The 23,609-nt window shown below is 48.7% G+C and overlaps 1 protein-coding gene across 2 annotated transcripts in view; it reads left to right on the top strand.

The window, feature by feature from the left end:
- The window catches only part of LOC147715138 (receptor-interacting serine/threonine-protein kinase 3-like), a 354,916-nt gene that overhangs the window by 248,745 nt on the left and 82,562 nt on the right, over window positions 1–23,609 (top strand). For both annotated transcript variants that reach the window (XM_086923624.1, XM_086923623.1), the window contains exons 8-9: window positions 11,087–11,264; window positions 15,818–15,936. In XM_086923624.1, coding sequence (XP_086779750.1) covers window positions 11,087–11,264; window positions 15,818–15,936 — 297 coding nt within the window. The remainder of the gene's footprint in view (window positions 1–11,086; window positions 11,265–15,817; window positions 15,937–23,609) is intronic.

The raw sequence follows: 23,609 nt of genomic DNA, 5'->3' as shown, positions 1-23,609 counted from the left end.
CCACCTCCCACAGCCCACCAACCCCAACCTGGTGCGACCGAGTCCCCTACGTCCCTCCCCCCCACCCTTCAGCAAACCCATTCAATAACACCCCAAACAAGCTCTATCCGAGCTGTGACAGCTAGAAGCACCAGGGCAGAGGTAGCCTACTCAATCCTTACGTCGTCCACCGGTCCTTTCGGACCACCACACTATGTTTATAAGCTGCTTCCGCGGCAGCGCCCTGGGGAAGTAGCCCAGCAATCAAAGGTAAACAGTAGGGTCCGGCCCATTGCCCGGGCCCCCGCCCCCCAAACCGCATCTGACCTGTCTCATGTCCGGCCCCAGGGCGGGGGATCCCGCCCAGGGCAGCACCGTGCCGCAAGTGTGTGGACCCAGGGGCATCAGTCCAGAACATTCGGATCTCACCCATTCGACGGCTTCCAGTAGATCAAAAAAAAGACCAGCAACAAGGGCCAAGCGGGAGTCCGCCTCGTGCCTGGGCGGAGAGGTGCCCTGGGTGCCCCCGTGGGAGCGGGCAACCGTTGTGCCCCCAAACACGCTCTACTCCTCAGTCCTGTTCCTCCAGGTCCTCGGCGCCAGATTGGTCCGGCGCGTGCGTCTCAGAGCTTCCTCTGTTCTCCCTTATCCACACCTTCAAGGATTTTTGCAGTTCTTTGGGATCCGTGAAAAAGTGCGAGTGGCCCTGTCTGTTAATGCGCAGCCGCGCCGGGTATAACATAGCATAGTCCAATCCGAGGTCCCGCAACTGTTGTTTGTACGGGAGAAAGCGCCGTCGTTCCTCCTGTACTTTAGTGGTGAAATCAGGGTATAAGGATATGTTCATTCCCTCGTACTGGAGTGAGCCCTTCTCATGGGCCACGCGGAGCGGAGTGTCCCTGTCCCTGTAGTTCAACAATTTTGCTATTATCGGTCTAGGGTTTGCGCCCGGTGGAGGTCTTGGTCCAAGGGTACGATGGGCGCGCTCCACAATGAACATAGGGGAAAAGGTGTCGTCCCCCAAAAGCGACTTCAGCAGTTTTTCAACAAAGAGTTCCATCTTACCCGCTTGGGTCGATTCGGCCACTCCCGTTATGCGAATGTTGGAGCGCCTGGAGCGCGCCTCCAAGTCCTCCGACTTCTCCTGGATCACTTGAAGCAGGCGGCCAAATTGTTTTCGGTCAGTGTCCCACTCCGTCTGCGCCTCTTCGGCCTCCGTTAGTCTGCGCTCGGCCATATCAAGTCGCTCCGCATGCTTATCCACTCTCTCCGTCATGCGGTCCATCCGATATGCCAGCGCGTCGATCTTGTTGCCTATGGCCGACATGCCTTCCTGCAGGCCCTTCTCCATAGTTGTGAGCATTCCTTTTATTTCCACACAGAGTGAGGAGCCCGGTTCATTGGTAGCCCCCGGAGCCTGGGGGGACGGAGGGTCCGGTTCCTTATGCCTGCGTTGGTCGAATGACAGTTTCGACTGGGTCCTGTCCCCCTTGACCATCTTTGCGGGCCTCAGTCGGCCTGGGGGCCTCGTGGCCACGAAGAGTGCAAGGTGCTAGCGTTCTGTGGGGCGCCCCCGCCGAGTGCCAGCCGTTACAGTGGGTCCAAAGGTCTGCAACTGTGTCCAGCAGGACGTGTCAGGGTCCGCCCGAACTGCCGGTCGTGCTCGTCTCCCGCCGGACGTCCGCACCCCAGATCCAGCGGCACTGTCCGAGTTCCCTGAAAAGTGCGGCACTGTCGGAGGGGGGGGGCCCTCGACTTGCTCCAAACTGTTCTGCGAGCCCTGAGGCTGAGGGGGCTCGTTCGTGGAAAGGGCTTCGGGTGACCGCGTCTCACCGGAATCCGACTGGCGCCCGTAGGTGCGTCACCTCTCCCACCACTGGGCCGGCGTACCTCCGATTCTCGTGTCTCCGGGAGCCCCCACCAGCTGTCTATCGGGGCTCCCCTGCGTGGCGGTGTGGCGCTGGGGAATCAGAGGGACAGACTTCGTTGGGACCTGGAAGGGGCCGGGTCGTTCGGTCCGTGCGGCCGCACGTCGGGTCACGCAGCCCGGCCTCGGTGCTCAGGAGGGGTCGGGGATCCTGGCCTGGTCCCGCGCGATCTCGTAAATGAGGAAAAGTGGTGCTCCCGAGCGCGGATCGCTCCCAAACTTCGGTCGGAGGTGCAGCAGGGGCTGGGTCGGCAATTTCTGCCGTTTTCGGCAGGATTTCTTCGCTGGATGAGGATATTTGACGAATATTCGATGGCGTCGCCGCGGAGCTCTGCTCTTACGCGTCCACCATTGACGCTGGCTAGCTCCGCCCCCCCCTTTTTCGTATATTTATGCCACAGCTTGCTATAAGCTATAGCGATCAATCCATGCTTCATGAACATGTTCTTATTAGGGGTGCCTTCCAGAGGAGCCGGATGGTTCATCTCTAATAAGCGGTCCGGGCTAAACAGGCTACCAATCAGTGGGGAGAAGACAGGCATGACGGATTACAACGGGGACAAAAGTCTGCACTACCTATCTTATCACTGCGTGCAAAGACTAGACAGAATATTTCTATTCCTTTTTGTTTGCAGGCGGTGAATACCTCCAAAAAGAACCAATATCGAACAGTCAATGTTCGGTCAATCAAACAATCAATGGGGAGAATAAGTAGGCACGACGGGTTACAACGGGGACAAAGGTCTGCGTTACCTACCCTTTCACTACCTGCAAAGAGAGAACCTGTTCTTCCCTGTTTGCAGACAGAGAATCTCCAGAGAACAATACACGAACAGCAGTTCGGGCCAAACAATCAATCAGTGGGGGAGGAAGATAGGCACAACGGATTACAATGGGGACAAAAGTCTGCGTTACCTATCCTTCACTGCTTGCAAAGAGAGAGCCTGTTGTTTCTCCGTTTGCAGACAATGAATCTCCAAACAAATCAACAAAAGAGTAATACTAGTATTTTCCAAACAATCAAACAATCATTTCGCAATTCGTCGTGATTACACGACCTTACCCGGACCGCATGGACAGTTTCTTGTCTTCCGAATCCAGCGCCCGATCGTCCTCTATTCTTCGTGATCCTCGCGGCACTCCTGATGGTTCCCAGTCAGGACCGTAGATCACTCGAGAGAGGTCTGTTCAGAACCAGTGAAGTTCGGATGATCGGCTGTCAGACGAGGGTCTATCGGACAGGATCTCTTCCCGATCGTTGCAGTCGTTCACTCTGTCGTCAGGACCTCTCTCACTGGATCCACGAGTCGCTGATGGGCCCCACGTTTGGGACGCCAATTGTGGAAAAAGGTAGGGCCGATGACCTTTTTCTAAGTTGCCCGGCGTTAACCGCCTCTTTACCCACTCAAATTACCAAACAAAGAGGCAGGCGCTGGAGACTGGAAGGCAGGAAACAGAAGTTTTATTCCGACGGAGCAGAACACATCAAATCAGACAACAGGGTATCTTCTTGAGGTGCTCTAACCGCATCTCTGAGGCCTGGCCTCTTATACACAAGTTTATTGCTTTATTGTATGAAACACATCTCTGTCAATACTTTGATGTACAGAAAGACATCCTCGGAATCCCCCCTTCAGGCCCGTTCCCACACACATTTACAGTTGGAGTCCCCACCCCGGTCACAACAGGTGATGATTATCGCGCAGCTGGATATTCCGCCGATTCACGGAATGTGTGGGGTTGATTGGATCTCATAGGGTGGGGGCTTTGATCAACTCGAGGGTCCTTTGATTGGGGAAGCTTCCTACTGTACAGGGGGGGGCAATAAACAGTATCCGCAGGGCCAGGTGGCGGCCTGGGAACGAGGAAGACAAACGAGCACACAGGAAAAGGGGGTTTTATCAAAGGACCCGGGATCATGAAGGGAGGTGTCGCGCTGGGAACAGGATGGGGTTCCGAGGCAGAGCTGCACTGAAGAGGGGTTTATGACCCAAGGCATGCGAGAGTGGGGGTTGTCAGCGTGCGGGGGATGCTTGCGAGGTTAGGAGGGAGAGAGAGACGCGCTGGCTATCAGCGAGGGGCAGAGAGGCCATGGTACTCAAAATGGCTGCCGCTTACGCGCACGAATGGGCTCGAAAGGGGGGCAAGATGGCGCCGATAATGTTGACGTTGCAGCCTAAGTTTTAACAGTACAGTGTTAACGTGTGTAAAAATGCAAAAATAATTAATTAGTACCACTACAAAATGCGCTGCATTAGGCTGCATAATTTACCTTTTTGACGCATGATTTATTAAACCCTGCCATTTTCCTGTGTAAGGCTGCCACCACTGAAAAAGAAAGGCGACCCTCACCTCCCACAGTGATTCCGAGTTGCACCTGGAATATCTTGTCTAGGAGAATCAAGGTATGGAAGAGACTGCACACCGGATCCGTCTAAGCACACCTACTCCCACTCCCATCCACAAAACTGCTGACGTAATTGTTAGAAGATACCCAGTCCTGCAGACAGTACCAGACCAGCGAGTAGTCCAAACCGACAGAAGATATGCAGTCCAACAAACGCGACGGAGCTGGCAAGAGGTCTCAGTGAAGAGAACTGACGACACGTGACAGGACACCCCACTGCAATCAAGAACCAAGGAAGAAAAAAAGAGTGTGTGATCAGACCTGTCACACTGAAGGACCGGACGACCACAGATGAGCAAGAGCGCAAGATCACATGGTAAATCAACTGAGGACTCATGCCACTACCGGTGACTGCCTCCGAAGAGACAGGCCTTCGCCACCAAGGTGATGCAATGTCCCTCGCAACAGCACAGCGGGACAACTAAACGTAAGCCACCTGCAAGCACAAACTGCGTCTCTAGCCCATGCTTCCCAGTGTGACCATCAGTTCCAAAGCGTTGGCTGCTTGAGACAGATGGCATCCCTGCTTGCAACTGCACATGCCAAAGGCGAACAGCAACAGCAACGTCACTGAGCTACGTGGCTGCGAAATCCCTCCAGCCACCCTTACTCCATGCAAATCATCACCACCTGTCATCCACGTCATCAAAGAGCAGCCACACCATCTTTGCCATGTGCATCACCCAATCCAACAAAGGAGCAATTCATCACCAGGGTTGAGCCGTACACCCGTAAAGCACCAAGATACAGAGATGCCCCTGGCAATGTGATAGAGACCAAGTGTCCAGAGACTATGTGACAGCCCACCCGCACCTGGGGCTAGTTGGTAAGCACACCAACCATGTATCAGCCTTCCTTGTGGTTTGCACAAGTGACCCCGCCATGATTCTGTCAGCGATCCTGCAGCGGCCCCCAGGCAGCCCACAAGCCATTCTGCACAGTCTGTGCGGTCCCAAGGCACCCAGAAAAAAGTGCCTCATGAACATTCCTGCACAAAGGTATCCTGGTATAAGAGGTGGTCTGGAAGCTACCCCACTGACAAGGAACTGCGAGGCACCGGAGCTTCAGAGTAAAACATCCCGAGCATTGTCAACGCCATCCCAGTCCTGGCAAGACTTGTCATCACAGTGACAAGACGCCCCAAGAGTATCAATCAGTCAATCAATCAGGAGTTTGTTAAAGCGCAACTACTCACCTGTAAGGGTCTCAAGGCGCTAGGGGTGGGGGGGTGCAGGTTCCATTCCATCAAGGAGGGGGTCTGTCGAAGAGCCAGGTTTTGAGGTTTCTTGCGAAGATGGTGAGCGATGTTGTCTGTCTGAGGTGGAGCGGAAGGGCGTTCCATGCTTTGGCCGCGAGGAAGGAGAAGGAGCGGCCTCCCGATCTGGTCTTTCTGGTGCGGGGGACCTCGGCGTAGGAGAGCTGGGCTGATCGTAGGGTCCTTTTGGGTGCGTGGAATTTGAGCCGGCTGTTCAGGTATGCTGGTCCGGTGCCGTGGAGGGCCTTGTGTGCGTGGGTGAGCATCTTGAAGGTGATTCTCGCCTCGACGGGGAGCCAGTGGAGTGTGCGCAGGTGCTGGGAGATGTGGCAGTGTTTTGGCAGGTTGAGGAACAGTCTTGCGGCGGCGTTCTGGATGTTCTGTAGCTTGCGGATGAGGTTTTTGTTTATTCTTGCGTGGAGTGCGTTGCCGTAGTCGAGTCTGCTGGTGACAAGGGCGTGAGTGACTGTCTTTCGGTGTTCGAGGTGGATCCATTTGAAGGTCTTACGAAGGAGGCGGAGGGTGTGGAAGCAGGAAGATGAGACAGAGTTGATCTGGCGGTCCATTTTGAGCTCGGAGTCCAGGATGAATCCCAGGTTGCGTGCGTGTTCTGTGGGGGTTGGCGGGTTTCCGAGGGCGGTGGGCCACGAGGTGTCGCTCCAGGCGTTGGGGTTTGGGCCCATGATGAGTACTTCTGTTTTGTTGGTGTTTAGTTGTAGGCAGCTGTTTTTCATCCATTTGGCGGCGGCTTTCATGCCTTCTCGAAAGTTGCGTCTGGTGGTGTTGGGCTTGTTGGATAGGGAGAGGATGAGCTGGGTGTCGTCTGCGTATGACACGATGTTGAGTCCGTAGGTTCTGACAATGGGGGTAAGTGGAGCCATGTAGACGTTGAAGAGCGTCGGGCTGAGGGAGGAGCTCTGGGGGACTCCGCAGGTGGTAGGTGTGGGGTCTGAGAGGAAAGGGGGGAGTCTGACCCGTTGCGTCCTGCCGGAAAGGAACTAGCAGATCCAGTCGAGGGCCTTGTCCTGGATTCCTGCGTCGTAGAGTCTGCGTATTAGGGTGTGGTGGGAGACTGTGTCAAACGCCGCTGATATATCTAGGAGGATGAGAGCTACTGTTTCTCCTTTGTCCAGTAGGGTGCGGATGTCGTCTGTTGCGGCGAGGAGGGCGGTTTCCGTACTGTGGTTTTTTCTGAAGCCGGATTGGGAGGAGTCGAGGATGTTGTGTTCTTCAATGAATGTGGCGAGTTGGCTGTTGATGGCTTTCTCGATGACTTTCACTGGGAAAGGGAGCAGGGAGATGGGTCTGTAGTTTTTGAGGTCGGTGGGGTCCGCTGAGGGTTTCTTCAGGAGGGGGTTGACCTTGGCATGTTTCCAGTCGTCGGGGAACGAGGCGGTCGCCAGGAAGCGGTTGATGGTGTGGCAGAGCATAGGTGCGATGGTGTCAGCGGCTCTGTTGAAGATGTGGTGGGGGCAGGGGTCCGTGGGGGCCCCTGAGTGGATTGACTTCATTGTCTTCAGTGTGTCTTTGGTGGTGAGGGCTGTCCATTCATCAATCGCTGGTTTCCGGGTGTCGGGGGTGGTTGGTGAGGGTTTAGTGTGTTGGTTGTCTTCGTCGAAATTGTCGTAGATGCTCTTGATTTTGTGGTGGAAAAAGGTGCTGAGTTTGTCGCAGAGGTCTTGTGAGGGAGGGATGTCGGTAGACTCGCTGGTGAGTCGGGCGAACTCCTTGATGATGCTGAAGAGTTCCTTGCTGTTGTGTGCGTGGGTGGAGATTCTGTCTTCAATCGCTTTTTTCCTCGTTTCTCTGATGAGTTGATGGTGAGCGTTGGTGGCGGCTCTGAAGTTGTTGTGGGCTTCTGTGGATTTGGTGTTTCTCCAGGCCTTTTCGAGGCGGCGGCATGTGCGCCTGGACTCTCGAAGTTCGGTGGTAAACCATCTGGCTTTCTTGGCACGGGTATTGTTGTTTTTCGTGAGGGGGGCTATGGTGTTGATGCTGTCCGAGATCCATCTATGCAGGGTTCGGGCTGCGGTATTGGGATCGTCGTTTTCCGCGATGGTTGGGGTGGAGTTGTTGAGTGAGGAGATGAGCTGGTCGTCGGTGATTATGGTCCAGTTTCTTTGTGGAAGCAGGTGCTGGTGTCTGTGGATGGTGGGTGTTCTGAAGGTGAAGTGGACGCAACGATGGTCGGTCCATGGGAGTTTGGTGGTGTGGCTGAAGGTGATGGAGTTTCCTGTAGTGAAGAGGGGGTCGAGGGTGTGTCCTGCTGAGTGCGTGGGCTCGGCCACGATCTGGCAGAGTCCAATGTTGTGGAGGTTGTCCAGGAGGCATGTGGTTTTGGGGTCCAGTTGATTGTCGAGGTGGAAGTTGAGGTCTCCCAGCAGGGTGTAGTTGGTGGATGCGATGGCCTGCGGGGAGATAATGTCTGTGATGTAGTTGGCGAAGGGTGCGCGGGGTCCAGGGGGTCGGTAGATGAGGGTTCCTCGGAGGGCGGCAGTGGGGGCTGGCCAGTATCTTGAAGTGAAGGTGTTCCATCAGTTCTGTGGACTCGTCAGGGAGTGTGCTCAGGCGGAGGCTGGATTTGTGGACGATGGCGATTCCTCCTCCTGGGTGGGTGGGGCGGTCCTTCCTGTAGATCTTGTATCCTTGGGGGATGGCGATGGCGATGTCCGGTCCTGAGGTGGCGTTGGTCCAGGTTTGGGTGAAGAATGCTACGTCCGGGGTGGTGCTGTCGAGGAGGTCCCAGATTTCTGTGGCATGTTTGTGGAGGGATCGGACGTTGAGGAGGATGCATTGCAGGGTCTTCGGTTCAGTTGTGTTCTTGTGGGCGGGTTGTGCTGGATCCGTGTTCGTGGCGGTTCTGCAGGTGTGCTGGCAGCGGTGACAGCTGAAGGGTCAATGGGTGTCGGCTGGTGATGCTAGCTTGCAGTTGTTGTTGCAGCCTGGGTTGAGTGCGTGGAGTGCTGCTGGGTCGTAGCGTTGGCGGGGCGGAGGTCCAGGGTTCCTGGTGCTGGTCGCGGACGGGTCGCGGAAGGGCGCAGACGTGCTTGCCTTTGGCGCGCCTTCGGTGCACCGGCGGCGCGCCCGCAGCCCGTGGCCGCCATTAAGTAGGGGTCGGGGAGGGCTGGACAGCTGGGAGGCGGGAGCGGGGGAGTGGAGCTAGATTGGGCCGGTCGCGCTGGGGGGAGGGGCCGCGGGGGCAGCAGCGGCGGGGAAAGGTAAAGGGAGGAAAGAAGGAATAAAGAAAAAAGGGAAAATAAGCAGAAATAAGGCACAAAAGAGCAGAGATGCAGAAAAAGGGCAGAAAGGTGAAAGATGGAAAGGGTAGAAAAATGAGTGAAAACGAGTGAAGGAGCAGAGGGAGAGAAAGGGAAAATGGGCAGAAATAAGGCAAAAAAGAGCAGAGGTGCAGAAAGGTGAAAGATAGAAAGGGTAGAAAAAAGAGTGAAAACGAGTGAAGGAGCAGAGGGAGAGAAAGGGAAAATGGGCAGAAATAAGGCAAAAAAGAGCAGAGGTGCAGAAATGTGAAAGATAGAAAGGGTAGAAAAACGAGTGAAAACGAGTGAAGGAGCAGAGGGAGAGAAAGGGAAAATGGGCAGAAATAAGGCACAAAAGAGCAGAGATGCAGAAAAAGGGCAGAAAGGTGAAAGATGGAAAGGGTAGAAAAACGAGTGAAAACGAGTGAAGGAGCAGAGGGAGAGAAAGGGAAAATGGGCAGAAATAAGGCACAAAAGAGCAGAGATGCAGAAAGGTGCAGAAGGGTGAAAGATAGAAAGGGTAGAAAAACGAGTGAAGGAGCAGAGTGAGAGAAAGGAGACAGAGGTCCACTGGACCACCAGGGATGAGGCTCAGGGAAACCTGCGGGTGGAGGAGGGCCCTCGATCACTAACACTCAAGAGTGCAGGGGCAGGGGCACCTCACTTAATGGTGGAGCTGCGAGGGTGGGAGAGTAATTTCACTGACAATGAGTCCGTGGTCTTGCTCGCCTGTCCCCGCAGTGGCCGCCATTAAGTAGGGGTTGGGGAGGGCTGGACAGCTGGGAGGCGGGAGCGGGGAGAGGAGCTGGATTGAGCCGGTCGCGCTGGCGGGGGGGGAGGGGCTGCGGGGGCAGCAGCGGCGGGAAGGTAAAGGGAGGAGAGAAGGGATAAAGAAAAAAGGGAAAATAAGCAGAAATAAGGCACAAAAGAGCAGAGATGCAGAAAATGGCAGAAAGGTGAAAGATGGAAAGGGTAGAAAAACGAGTGAAAACGAGTGAAGGAGCATAGGGAGAGAAAGTGAAAATGGGCAGAAATAAGGCACAAAAGAGCAGAGGTGCAGAAAGGTGAAAGATAGAATGGGTAGAAAAAGGAGTGAAGGAGCAGAGGGCGAGAAAGGGAAAATGGGCAGAAATACGGCACAAAAGAGCAGAGATGCAGAAAGGTGCAGAAAGGTGAAAGATAGAAAGGGTAGAAAAAGGAGTGAAGGAGCAGAGTGAGAGAAAGGAGACAGAGGTCCACTGGGCCACCAGGGATGAGGCGCAGGGAAACCTGCGGGTGGAGGAGGGCCCTCGATCACTAACACTCAAGAGTGCAGGGGCAGGGGCTTCTCACTTAATGGTGGAACTGCGAGGGTGGGAGAGCAATTTCACTGACAATGAGCCAGTGGTCTTGCTCTGATGTGGGACTCCCATCAACGCTCCTGATGCACCAAGTTTAAACTGTTGACACCAGCCAGATCACAGCCAGATCAAGCATGACCATCCAACAGTGCGTAAGTGGACATTGACCCAACTGACATGCTGCCAAAGAATCTGGACTACATCTACACAATGTTCATGCCCAGTGGTAGCTGGTTAATCTAAGGAGGCATGCTGAGATGTCTGTATGTTCCCAGCTGCACCTTTCCTCTACTGTCCTGCGGACTCCCTCCAGAGGCTGCTCGATGTAGTATTGTTTGAGTTGTTTTCATTCATCCCAAAGGTTGGACTTTGTTTTATTTTTAATAAAATTTGGGAGGAATGTCATGTCCTACTGGACACATTCTAGTGCTTGCTACACGGCCACTCCTCGAGGGCTGGCAGTTAGACCCAAACCACACCGATCCAACACAGGCATTGCCGGTCAGGTGACTCTGCCAATAAAAGGCTCCGATCTCATGTGCTCGTGGCCAGTTCCAGATGCCATAACCTTGCCCCAGTGTCTTTATTACATCTACATACAGGCATAGGGCCCAAGACACTGCAGTCTTCGATGATGGTGCAGGAGTGACATCTGGTGGTCACTAAGAGTAGGACCTATGGACCAGTCATTGTGCATGAGCATTGATTATTCCCTGACAAGCATAGTCTTCCCCTTGTCCGCTAATAACTATGGGTTTGCAAAAATAGTGTGATATTCTCAATTGAAGTCGATTGAGCTACGTATTGGAAATAAACTCACAGTCAACTGACATTTATAAGTGAGCTTTGAGCTCTCATGTTTTCAGAAACCATCCTGTACAGTCAAACCCATGTACTTACCTACATCATTTTTCTCCTCAGGTGAAGATGGTAGCTCCTTCCCGAGAGGATCCAGGTACCCAAAAAGCATATGGCACCTCGAACAGAATCCGGCATAGCTCAGTGCCATCCAGCACTGCCACCTCTGACAGTCACATGTCTCAACTGGTGAAGGAGTTCCAGACCATGCAATTCACAAGTACGCCCATCCAGGACCTTGGTGAGTGCTGAGCCTGGAGGAAAGATTATTATTTTGCCAGTATAACCGAAAAGACCTCTAAGGAATGTCTGGAGGATTAAATGGCAGGTCAGTGTTTCTGAAAGGCTAGTATTGTTGGGTCAGACCTAGCTACAACATTAACATGTGACACGTGTCTCTTCCAGTTCTAACATTCAGGTACAGAGACCAGTCCCTACATTTGTTTACTTATGAAGTCTCAACCTCTACCTGTCCTTGGACTCTCTTTCACCGAGTTCATACATAGATTGAGTTTAAGTCCTGTACTTTGCTGCTCTGGTTGGGGAAGATTTAAAAGGATTATGTGACAAATTAGTAAGCCCATCACTCTGAAATGGTGTGCCTTTGTTTTAAGGAAGAAAGATGTTGGGATGGTAACGTCACTTACATGGTAAATGCGGCTTGTCCCCTGCTCTGAACATCTGAGTGCATATGAAACTGATATCCTGACATTTTGTTTGACCCTACCCTCATTCTAATCTGGCCTATGCTCAGAGGCCTCTCCCTGCTAATTGTGGTCCAGAATCTGAACTAGAACTTGGATGCGTTCACCAAGCATGACTTTGTTGTAGGCACAGGTCTGCCCATGTCCTTGGTAAGTCACATAACGCAGTGGTGGCTGTATAGAGTTTTTGAAAATCTTTAATATGAACGTACCTTTGTCTCTGTCAGGAGAGAGTGCAGTCTACTCACCTCTCTTGTAAAAAGTTATTCTGCAATGTGAACCACAGACCTTTGCTCTGACATCCTATGTGTGTCAAATGTGTGTTTGTGCAGTGGATGTGTAGCAGATACACACGGTAGTAGGACTGAGTGTGTGATGAGAGTCTTAAGTACTGTGGCCAATGGGATCCACTGTGGATGGTCCCTGGTTTCGCATGGCACAAGATGGAGGTGAATACAGCTTCACCAGACATTAGAAATATATTGTCTGCAGTAATGTGGCTGGATGGGGACGACACCGACACTGAAGTGAGGGCAGATGGAACAGGGTGAAATAGGAATTCAGCAAAAGACTGATGAATAATTCTTCCTGAGCATTGCCATTTGGTGGATTGTAAAGGTGAGGAGTGGGAGTGCAGTTTCTGTTGCTCCACGAGTCTGTCTCTGATTACTGTGTCAGGATGACTAATAACAGCCATATGCAGAGATCTTGTACTCTGTTGTACCCTTGTTTTGGGCATTTCTGCCTGGAAACAGCATAATTGAAACCTGCTGTGAGATCCATCAGCTTGTACTAAGTTGGTGTCTGAGAAACAGACGAAAAGTGTCACTTGAAAGAGAACCAAGCCAGTTTGGAAACCCCGGAGAGTGGATTTACATTTCCTGTCTGGAAATAAATATAAAGGTGGGATCCAAATCAGATTATTTTCATTCCAGTTTCTTCTTGACCAAGGACGGGAGTGTTATGCAGAGTGCTGATAGAGCGCGCAGGTCACTCAGCTAGGATATTTTTACTAATACTCACCTGGGCCCAACAATTTCATAACCCCGCACACCTTAACATCACTTGAGGTAACTCACCCTCTACTATCAGTATAACTTGAGATTTCTATACTACTAATTCCTATATCTATAACCTAGCAATGTAGATACTAGGAACCTAAACACCCAGGATCAGGGAGTTGAGTATTAAGCTATGTATTCAAGAACACTTATAACATTTGAATAATGAAATAACCACAGACTCTGGGTAGGTTCAAAAGTTTTATCTAATCATCATATGTCATGAGCATAAGATTAACGCAGATAAGAATATCTATAATCAAGATCATAAACAAAGTATAACTATGCAAGAGATAGAGTATGCTAAGCATTTACGAACTTAAACTAAAAGGGAAGGTAAGAACAAGGAACATGCTATAATTAGATAACAATCTTTCACAACTTTGATTAAAGGAGGGTAAAGAAAGGGAACATACGAAACCCAAAGACTTTCGCAATTTTACAACAACAGCAAAAAAGAAATGCAACTAGGTAATTCTAGAATTCGGTTTCAGTACCATTAAACTAAAAGGAAGGTAAGAGTTGGAACATTCTATAGATTCAACTTCTTTCCTAAAGGAAGGGTAAGAAAAAGGAACATATACTAATAATAGAAACGATTTAGCATTGACTAAAGGTGGGTTGAAAAGTGGAACATGCTAAGGTCAGTAATACATGAATATCTTATTTACCAATGGACGGGGAAGAAAATGGAGCATATGCAATTAAGCTTTGCAATATTCGAGAATTAGGAATGCAAAAAATAGAAAAGCAATCACCCACACAGACTTTATATTAACCTAGGATAGAGTGAAGACCAACCCTGGCCACGGGTCAGTTGGAAAAGACGGGAAGAAAACCCAATGACTTAGGTGCCGGTAGGCGAGCAGGTGCAGCTCATGGACAATCAGGACAGGATAACCCCAGAATTTGGATCAGGACCGAGTTCACCAAAGGGTACGACCAACACCTGCAGCTTTGGATGCAACGCCTGCGCTACTCCCTCTCTGCAAGGAATCTGCCAAAATCCCGAATGGGTTTTCTCGAACCTCCCAGCAAAGTGCTTCGCAGCTCTCTGCTTTCAGTCACCTATTGAGTGCGTTGGGTCAGTGACAGGTCAGCTATTCGGACAAGTCGGTCAATTTCTCTAGCTAAACCTACGCTAGTTATACTGTTTTTCGGGTCAGTGTACCACCCCACAATGTTGCAAGTGTAAGGATCCCCAATTTTGATTGGACAGAGGAGGAGGACAGGTCACCACACCACCTATTTTCTAAACTTTCTCAGGCTTAATATTCAATTTTTGTACCCGCCCCTAAATTCCGGATTCTAATGACATATGCTTTTCAGTTAACAAGGGTGAATACAATATTGTATACGTTTGTTACACCTGTAGTACAGTTCAGCTTCTTCAAGCTGGGTTGAAGTTCAGGTTCCCAGAAGCATCTTCTCAGCCAATCAGCTCCTTGGCGGGATTTCAAAGGTCATCTGCTCTGGAGACTCGTAGATCTGGCACAGACTCCGTTTCATTCAAGATGGAGCACAGCATATTACAATGGGCCAAGTTTTCGAAGTGTACATGAAATGGAAAAGAAACAGTTTTAAAACATAGAATTATTGATTTCACTGTATACCATGAATTTCTATACTACACCCATTACTTTATAATAAACTATAGCATTAGGATTATGCAGAACTAACAGCTTAGCGCGGCAATGCAAGCTTTAAGCATGTGAGAACACAGAGCAGCCATCTTAGCTATATTGTGCATGTGCAACTATTTTCCAACCAAGACATTGAATACTTCACGTCACATGGGTATGACCGACGCATGCGCAGTCTAAATTCCCGCTTAGCAGCAGCCATTTTATTTTGCAAGCGTATTAATGTTAATAGACACATAAGCAAGCTTCACTCGGTCGCCCAAATGTCGTACAAGGGGCAGATTAGTAAGACAAAACGGATTGATTACGTAGTTAGGGTTATTCGAGCTTCATGAATACAAGCAAGTCGCTTAACGTGTGAATCCTTGCTCCATCAGTGCTTGAAGGAAATCTGTGTGATTCTAGCTGGTCTCTGCATGACAGCTAGTCCCCCAGAGGTGATGGTATGAGGGACCATCAGTTGAAGACGGCACTTCTCCTGGAGCTGTGGAGGGTCTAGATAGAGCCTAGATGCTTGCCTGTAGAGAGAGGGAAGGATAATGTCTTGCCCAGCAAGAAGAGACTCTGTCCAGGAGGAGAACACCCAGAGGCAGCTGACTGCCAAATAGGAGTGAAGCCAGGAGCGATCCATGTTTTGAAGGGGGCTCTGAGCAGATCCTACTGCGTACTGCACTAAGTCTTTTAAGTACTGAGCATCATCATGATGCTCATCATCCTGCTGTGTGCCCAAGAGACTGAAGCTGCCTACGTTTGACCCTGATTAGGACAAACACTGCCGCTGACAGACTCACAGCTTCTGATGACCCGGGCTTTGGGTTCCGCTATCGCTGTGATACTTTATCTAAAGGATATAGAAAATTAATCACTTGATAAAAAATGAGGTTGAGTATGATCCCCTTCTGTCAGTGCCCCTCAACGTCAGTGCATGTGTGCATCTTATGAGCCGGAGGGGTAAAAAGACATCACAGATCGGAAATTAACTGTAACATAATATGCAGGTTCATCTGTAAGCACGATGTTGGGTTACGAGTAACCAGAACATTCAGTGGGAGACAGTAACTGCGACTCATAGCTCAGTCTATGGTGTCTATTTTGGCTTTGCAGGCCTTTTCCAAATCGGAGCGAGTTTTCTTGTACACCATATGCTGTGAGTTGAATTGCCTCTAGCTTGCCTGGTGATTTAAGGTGTGCATCTGGTTCTTGTGAAAGGTGCGTAGTTGAGAGCACTCATCTCTGAATTCCTATAGAGGTGGCATCCACAGCATAGCGATGGAGTGAGTAATGGATACGGTTCATAATTTGCCAGGTAGCATTTGCATGGTGTGTTTCTACAAAAATATCCTAAGAAGAGGAGTTTACGCTCAAGTATGCTTGTTCTTCTTACAGGTGCAGTACCCGCAGGTGCCAGCACTGATCGAAAAGCACTACCCGTCAGAGAAGAAGCCTGCGCTCCAACACCGTACCCAGACCCCAGCTATTCGAAGGGCAATAATACACCACAGCAGGTTAAGAAGGAACACCCCATTTTTATAACATGTCTCTGGTGTTGTGCCTGACCGCAGCTTAGAGGGCCAGCTAGGTCTGTTATATATTGGAAAAGTCCCTTGTCATTTGTTTTTGCATTTTTGTGAAGGATTGTATTTCTGTTTCTCTTTGATTTTTCTTCTTGAAGCCAGGGGTTGACTTTAACATTAAACCTAATTGTAAATACCATCCGCTTTCTAAGGTTCCTGGGGTAGTGAGTGGTCCATGGGCAGCATCCCTGATGGTTACAGGTGTTTAGCACTGGTGCCCCAAAGCTGCAAGTATTATTGTTCTCCATTGGATAATGAGATGATTCCCTTAGTATAGTAGAGAGAGGGTCCGCAGTGAAGGCTTCCTCTATAAGAGAATGGGGGTTTGCCAAACTGTATCTGAGCACCAAAGTAATGCAGAAACACTTTACTAGTTTTTTTTTTTTGCTACCCAGCTCTCCCTCCCCCACCCCACGCCACCCCTTGCAACTCCCTCCCCCCACCTCCCATACCCCCACCACCACCCAAAAAAGAGGCTTAAGGACATTGTCCTCAGTGATGTTGAGATGCAACCACCGTTCCCCACCCCATCGAATTCCCTACCCCACTCATATGGTACTCTCTTACTCCACTTCTCAAATATATTTAACTTCTAATTGCAAATATCGGTATTCAGTCATTCTAATGTCAAAATCCCTAAGATCTATAAAAAAAATTGAAAATAACAAAAAAGTTACTGTTTCTATACATATAAACAGATACAATTAACATCATTGTTTCCTAGGGACCTTCTCTTAACCAAGCAGATGAGCTACTCTTTTTGTTTATAAAATACCTCAACCGATACTTTTTGCATGAAGAGAGATACGCTCATTATCCTTCAGCTGAAAATAAAGCATTAACCCTACCCACCACCCCCAAATTTATAGAAACACCATACCAATTACAAGTTACAAATTCACGTTGTAAAAGCACCAGAACTATATAAATCATCTTTCTCCACTTAGTAATTTTTAACAATAAACATCCATTTCAACCCTCTTTCTTTTTGAGATCAGACAGATCGTCCTGTGCCAGCCGGCTAGATGTGAAGTACCTCATTTGCCCATTAAAGACAATCTTTAATTTAGAGGGATTGAGCAGAAAAACCTGGGCACCTACTGCTTGGAAGGAAATAAATAGTTTCTGCATTTGCCATCGTTCGTTAACAGTTGTTGGGCAAAAGTCCGGGCGTACAAAGAACTCTCACCCCATACCAGTGCGGTTTTTCCCAGGACGGGCTAAATCATAGAGGGCTTCTTGCAGCAAATAATTATTCAAACAAATCAATATCGCCCTTGGGTATAGATTTTGCTCACCCTGTCTATCTCTAGCATGTTGTCGCACTGCGAACGGAAATCTGTGAGCCCGGATTACCTCCCTTTCCCAGTTCCAAGAAGTCAGCTCTGGAAAGGCCTCCTTAAACAGCTGTACAATAAACTTGCGAGGGTCTGCCCCTTCTCTTGTTTCTGCTATACCTAAAATTCGCAAGTTATTATGGCGTGATCGATTTTCTAAATCAGTGAGCTTCCAGTCCACATCAGTTTTTGCATTCTGTAGTGACTCTACAGCAGATTGTTGCTTCCCTAAAGTATCTTCTACAGAAGACACTCTCTCCTCTACTTCCACCACACGTGATGTAACTTCCGCGCAGGTTTTTATTAAGCGCCATACGTTGTTCTGTAGTTTCCTTACAGCACCTTGCGTTCGCAGACCCTCCATTTTTGTCTCATTGCGATGAGTCATGATAGTCTTATAGATGAGACTTAGTGTAATTGCCTCCTCTTCCAGCTCTTCATCCAAGTTAATCTGAACGAATGGCTGTACTTGATCACGCTGTGCTGTTTCACTGATATCCTTCATCTTCCTCACTGTATCCTGGGTCTGAAACTGTTCCGGGTCCTCTCCTTCTTCATAATCTAGAAGGTCTCCCCAGTCACCCAGATTGCTGATACTATCCAATTCTTGTTCTTTATCAGATAGGGTTGTTAGGTCTGACATAGAGTAAAATTTCCCCTCAGCCTCAGATTCAAGATCTTTATCCAACACCACTTTTTAGACAGGCTGGGAAATCACATCTTCAACCCCCATTACAGGGGTAGTTGACTCTACGTGATCCTGCCTCATATCAATCTCAGACATGTTCACTTCGTTACCAGCTCCAGCTACATCGTTTCTAACGATAGACTTAATAATCAGCTCACTATTCAGTTCCAAATTTTCTTTCAACCTGGCTCTCCGCCTTTTATCAAAGATTGCTGCAACTGCAACTGTTTTTTGTTTAGCTGGTGTCTCTTGAAACTGGTGGGCTGCTGAGTCTCTGTAATTAGTCTGTAAATCTCCTAAAGCTCCTTGCCCACTACGTGCCTGTGACTGCAAAAGGGGCTGCGATTTTACACTTAAAACATTAGTCTTTCCAACTGCGCCAGCATCTATAGCCACCCGAGTCGGGCGACTATCTACCTCTGGAGGATTAGACTTGGAGGCAGCCCCTCACGTTTTAGCACCATTGCCATTTCCCTCAAGAGGTCCGCTCCTTGTGGGGGTCCCAACCGGAATTTCAGTCACTCCCCCACCTTTATTCTTCACGTTTCCCCTTCCCTTCAGTGCCATAACAAATGCTATAAAGCAAGATCCCTGTCGAATTTAAATCTTTATAATTAAACCTGCAGAAGCTTTGCTAGCAAAATGTCCCGCTCTCACCTTAATTAGGCAGTGTTTCAATGTATTGCTTCAACAGTTCCAATTTCCAAAATGTATTCAGGCGATTGTTACAGCTGGAAAAGTCACAAAATATCAACAGTGTTTCTTCCTTATTTTTTTTTGTTGCCGGAATGGACCTTTTCGCCTGATTCAGCAATTGAATTTAACACAGCTCTGAACCTCCGTAGCCGTTTGTCAGTTTCAGGGTGGCAAGCAACGTGTCCCAACCCAGCCCAGCGTCGGGGCGGGATCAGAACAGGTGTCGGCTCAGAGCAGCTGAGCGTTACTCACTCGGGCAGCACACGGCAGAAGCTGAAACCGCTAAAAAACGCAGGAGAATGCTCCGCCCTTGCTCAGAACTCGCTCAGACTCCACAAGGCCGATATAAGACCGAAAGCCGTCAACCCGCAGTCCGAAAGGTAGGAAAATCCACCGAAGGCAGGGAATTCAACCAGGGATACGACGTAGCACCTCACACGGCCACAGTAGCGGCCGCCATCTTGCCTCACACGTAGCAAAAAAAATTGAGACCTATTTTGCAGAGTTGGTAGTACCAATTATCTATATAATGGCTGAGGGAAGCTCATCTGGGTTCTGTTTGTTTCTTTTTTGCTTAGATGGGGCAGGATAAAATAGCTATTGGCACTTGGAATATCTGTGGCCTCAATGACGCTAAAAAGCGGGCTCTTTGTCGTAAAATTGTTGACTTCATGCATATAGATATACTTTGTATACAAGAGACACATATTCCCTGGGGGAAGCGGGAATGCTTGAAGCTACCTGGTTTTGAGATATTAACCTGCTCTAAACAGACAACTATGATTAGAGGGGTCGTTATATATGCAAGGGTCGGCCTGGGTAAATGTAAAAGGATATTGGCTGATAAAATGGGTAGGTGGGCTATAGCGGAATTGTGCATCAATGGGAAATTGTTAACAATCTGCAATGTGTATGGATCGAATTTAGATGACCCTGATGTATTTGAATATTTAGATGTTGAGCTGGCAGGTTGGCCTAGTCCATTTCTCTTTTGTGGAGATATGAACATTAATATGCCAAGCGATGTGGAGTTTAAGAACGTCAGTAATTATGCGGGGAGAAAATCAAAAGACTTTAAAGCCCTTCAGGCTCTACTCCAGGAGCATGGTCTTACAGACTTATGGTATCTCCATAAAAGAACAGAAGATGGCTTTACGTTTTACTCTATTCCTCATAAGAAAAATGTCAGGTTAGATTTTATTTTTTTTGTCTAAACAGTTAGCAGCTGTTAGCACTATTTTTTGTTTACCACAACTTCTTTCAGACCATAATCCACTGATTGCTGAATGTCCTTGGCCACGAGTTAGAAAACCACCTAGAGATTGGACCTTTGATAAAAAACTTTTATTGGACGAGGGGTATCGTTCACATATTAAAAAATGGATAGTCCAATTTCTGAATATTAACAGAGGATCTGCTACAGATCAAGTGGTCTGGGACACAATGAAAGGTGGATTACGGGGTGAGACTAAAAGTTTCTCTTCTTACAGGTGGAAATTAGAACAAGAACGGATGCGTAACGGTGTTAGAGAACTCCGGGAGGCAGAAATAGCACTGACTTTAGACATCAAGGATGGGAAAAATATAGCTTCCAGCTTACAAAAGGTAGCGATTCTCAGGGCTGTGCTATTGGAGGCTCTTGGGCAGGATCTTGCGTTAAAGTTTTTACAATATCGTACAGAAATGTTTGAGTTTGGGGAGAATTCCGGCAGGGTTCTGGCTAAGAGGCTCTGTCAGCGGAGCATTCAGACTCAAGTGGTGAAAATCCAAGATGAACATGGTGTAGTACATGAAACACAGGAAAAGGTCAATGAAGTCTTCCTAAGATTTTATTCCTCTTTATATAGCGAAGATACCACTCGTCTCAACACCGAGAGAGCTGCCGAAGCTTTTTTAGCAGATCTTGACTGACATTATCTCTCCTGAACAGGCTGAGCATTTGGCCACCCCCATTCAATGGGAGGAGGTCAAGACAGCAGTAAAATCTCTGGCTAATGGCAAGGCCTGTGGACCGGATGCAGTGCCATTGGAGTTTTATAAGGTGTTTCTATCTGAAATTGGCCAGGTTTTCTTGGAGGTATTAAGAGCAGCCCAGAAGGGTATAGTACCTGAATCATGGCAAAATACAACCATAGTTCTATTTAAAAAAAAAGACAAACCTGAGCTGTTACCATCATCATTTCGGCCTATTTCTCTAATCAATAGTAATTCTAAAATATATTCAAAAATAATGGCCGGACGACTTGCACAGGTGATTACCCCTTTGGTCTCGGTGTTTCAGCACGGATTTATACCCAGCCGAGATACTGCTGACCATGTTAGACGCTCCATAGCTTTATTAGATTGGGCTCAAGTCACAAACTCACCCCTCGGGTTGATCCTGTTGGACGCCGAGAAGGCGTTCGACAGGGTCTCTTGGGGGTTTATGTGGGCTGTCCTGAAGTGGAAGAGATTTCCAAAAGAATTTATACAGGCAATATGTGCAATGTATATATCACCAAGAGCACAACTTCGTATCTCCGGCCAGCAGACTCATCCTTTTTCGATCACTAGGGGCACGCGGCAGGGGTGTCCTTGCTCTCTCCTGTTGTTTGCCCTGTACATAGATCCCTTCCTTTCTAAGATTATGGCTAATCAGCGCATAAAACCTATAAGAGTCAGCGATATGTCTTATAATCTGCTAGCGTACGCAGATGATATAGTGGTTATAACATCCGAAGTCTCGTCTGCTTTTAGTGAACTTAAGCAATTAGCAGGGCATTTTGGGGCAGTGTCCGGTTACAAGCCCAATGTTTCAAAGACGCAGGTGGTTCAGACACCTGGTATGGCCATTTCAGATGCCCCAGTGGTTCCGGATGCCATGTATTTAGGGGTGCGTATTACCTCTGTAGTAGATAGTATACCTGATTTAAACATTCTACCGGTTATAGATGAAGCCAATAAAAAATTGGAAAGACTAGATAGCCTGCATCTTTCCTTATATGGACGATGCAGTGTTATTAAAATGCTAATTCTACCTACGTTTTTATATTTGTTTAGGACCATTCCTCTTTTGTTTTCTCAAATAAGCTCAAATAGCACCTGATTAAAATATTATACAATTTTTAAAAACATAAACGAATTAGTGATCAATCGTTTAATTAAATTATCAGAGAACAAGTGCAAGTGAGCAAGCAAACCTCCGGCTTCCGCCTCAGAGGGTAAAACATCAGTCAGCAACTGGGTTCGTGGGTACGACTTCATTAGTTCTTTCAGGTCCTTTTTGGAAATGTCTGCACTTGATAATTCATTCACCATTTTAGGTGATTTTAACTTCCACTTTGATGCCCCTGACAACCCTGATACAGCCACGCTATCGGCCGACCTGGCTACCTTCGGCCTTACTCCCTTGGTTCACTCTCCCACGCATGAAGGAGGTCACACGCTAGATGGCATTTTTTCAAATGCCACGGACTTTCAAGTCACACAAATACTTCCCTTAACTTGGTCTGACCACCACCTCATCCTGACAACATTGCTAATACGCGATTCCCTGACCAACAAATCAAACCCCAACTCTCGCCAACCCTATTTGGCATGGGATGACATAGATGAAAGCAGGCTAAAAACCACGCTCAACGATACCTTCCGCACCTTATCTCCTAACCCAAACACTGCTACCACCCAATATCACAACTGGATCAGTTCCGCAGCCAAAGACCTGGTTCAAGTTAAACAACGGTCACGTAATAGATCCACCCCTTCGGCCCCGTGGTATACGGACGAACTACGCACACAAAAGCAACAGTGCCGAAACAGAGAGAGACACTGGCGAAAAGACTACAATCAGGAAGCTAAATCCTTGTATAAAGAGTCGGAAGCTATATACAAAAATCTTATTTTTGACGCCAAGAAAAAGCACTACTGTAACAAAATTGAAGCCGCTCAAAACTCGCATAAATGCCTTTATGAGACTACTAAACAACTAGCAGGTTCTTCTGTGGATCTCACACCTCCCCCGTCCCAAGCTCTTTGCGATGCTCAGTCAAAGTTCTTTTTCAGCAAAGTTGATGACATTTATCGGATCTTTGCCAATTCCTCAACCCGTTCCCACAGGCCCCCCACCCACCTTGACGGACCTACGCTTCATCAGTTCAGAGAAGTGTCTTGCTCTCAGGTATTAAACATCACTTCCACCATCAAATCGGGGTCAGCTCTGGACCCCTGTCCCATGAAGGTTTTACGGCCTATCATGGAAGCAGTTCTTCCTGCCATAACCGAAATCTGCAATTCCATGTTTTCTACAGGCACTTACCCGGATACCCTTAAGAAAACACTCATAAAACCGCTTCTTAAAAAGCCCACCCTGGACAAAGAAGAACTTAAAAGTTACCGACCCATTGCAAGTCTTCCACTACTAGCCAAAATAGTGGAGAAAATCATGAACGCACAACACTCCCTCTTTATAGAAGAAAACAAATGTCTGGACGAATCTCAGTTCGGCTTCCGCCGATTCCACGGAACCGAGACCGCCTTGGTCAAGGCGGCGGATGACATTAGATCCATTCGGGATGCGGGAGGCACTGCTGTCCTGATCCTACTGGATCTATCGGCGGCCTTCGACACGGTCGACCACACCACCTTGGTCGACCGTGTCGAGAGTATAGGTATCCGAGGCAACGCAAAAAATCTTCTTGCCTCCTTCCTGGCTAACAGGACCCAGGTTGTTACTGTAGGACCGTTTGAATCCTCTCCCTTGTCACTGCCATGTGGTGTTCCCCAAGGCTCATCCCTTAGTCCGACACTGTTTAACATTTATGTGTCGGACCTTGCCAATGTCATCAGAGCACACGGGATGAGCCTAACATCCTACGCAGATGACACCCAACTGGTCCTCTCTGTCA

Source organism: Lissotriton vulgaris, chromosome 5, assembly GCF_964263255.1.
Source record: "Lissotriton vulgaris chromosome 5, aLisVul1.2, whole genome shotgun sequence".
NCBI lineage: Eukaryota > Metazoa > Chordata > Amphibia > Caudata > Salamandridae > Lissotriton > Lissotriton vulgaris.
The sequence above is the reverse complement of the archived record's forward strand: the minus strand, read 5'-3'. Positions and strand labels throughout refer to the sequence as shown.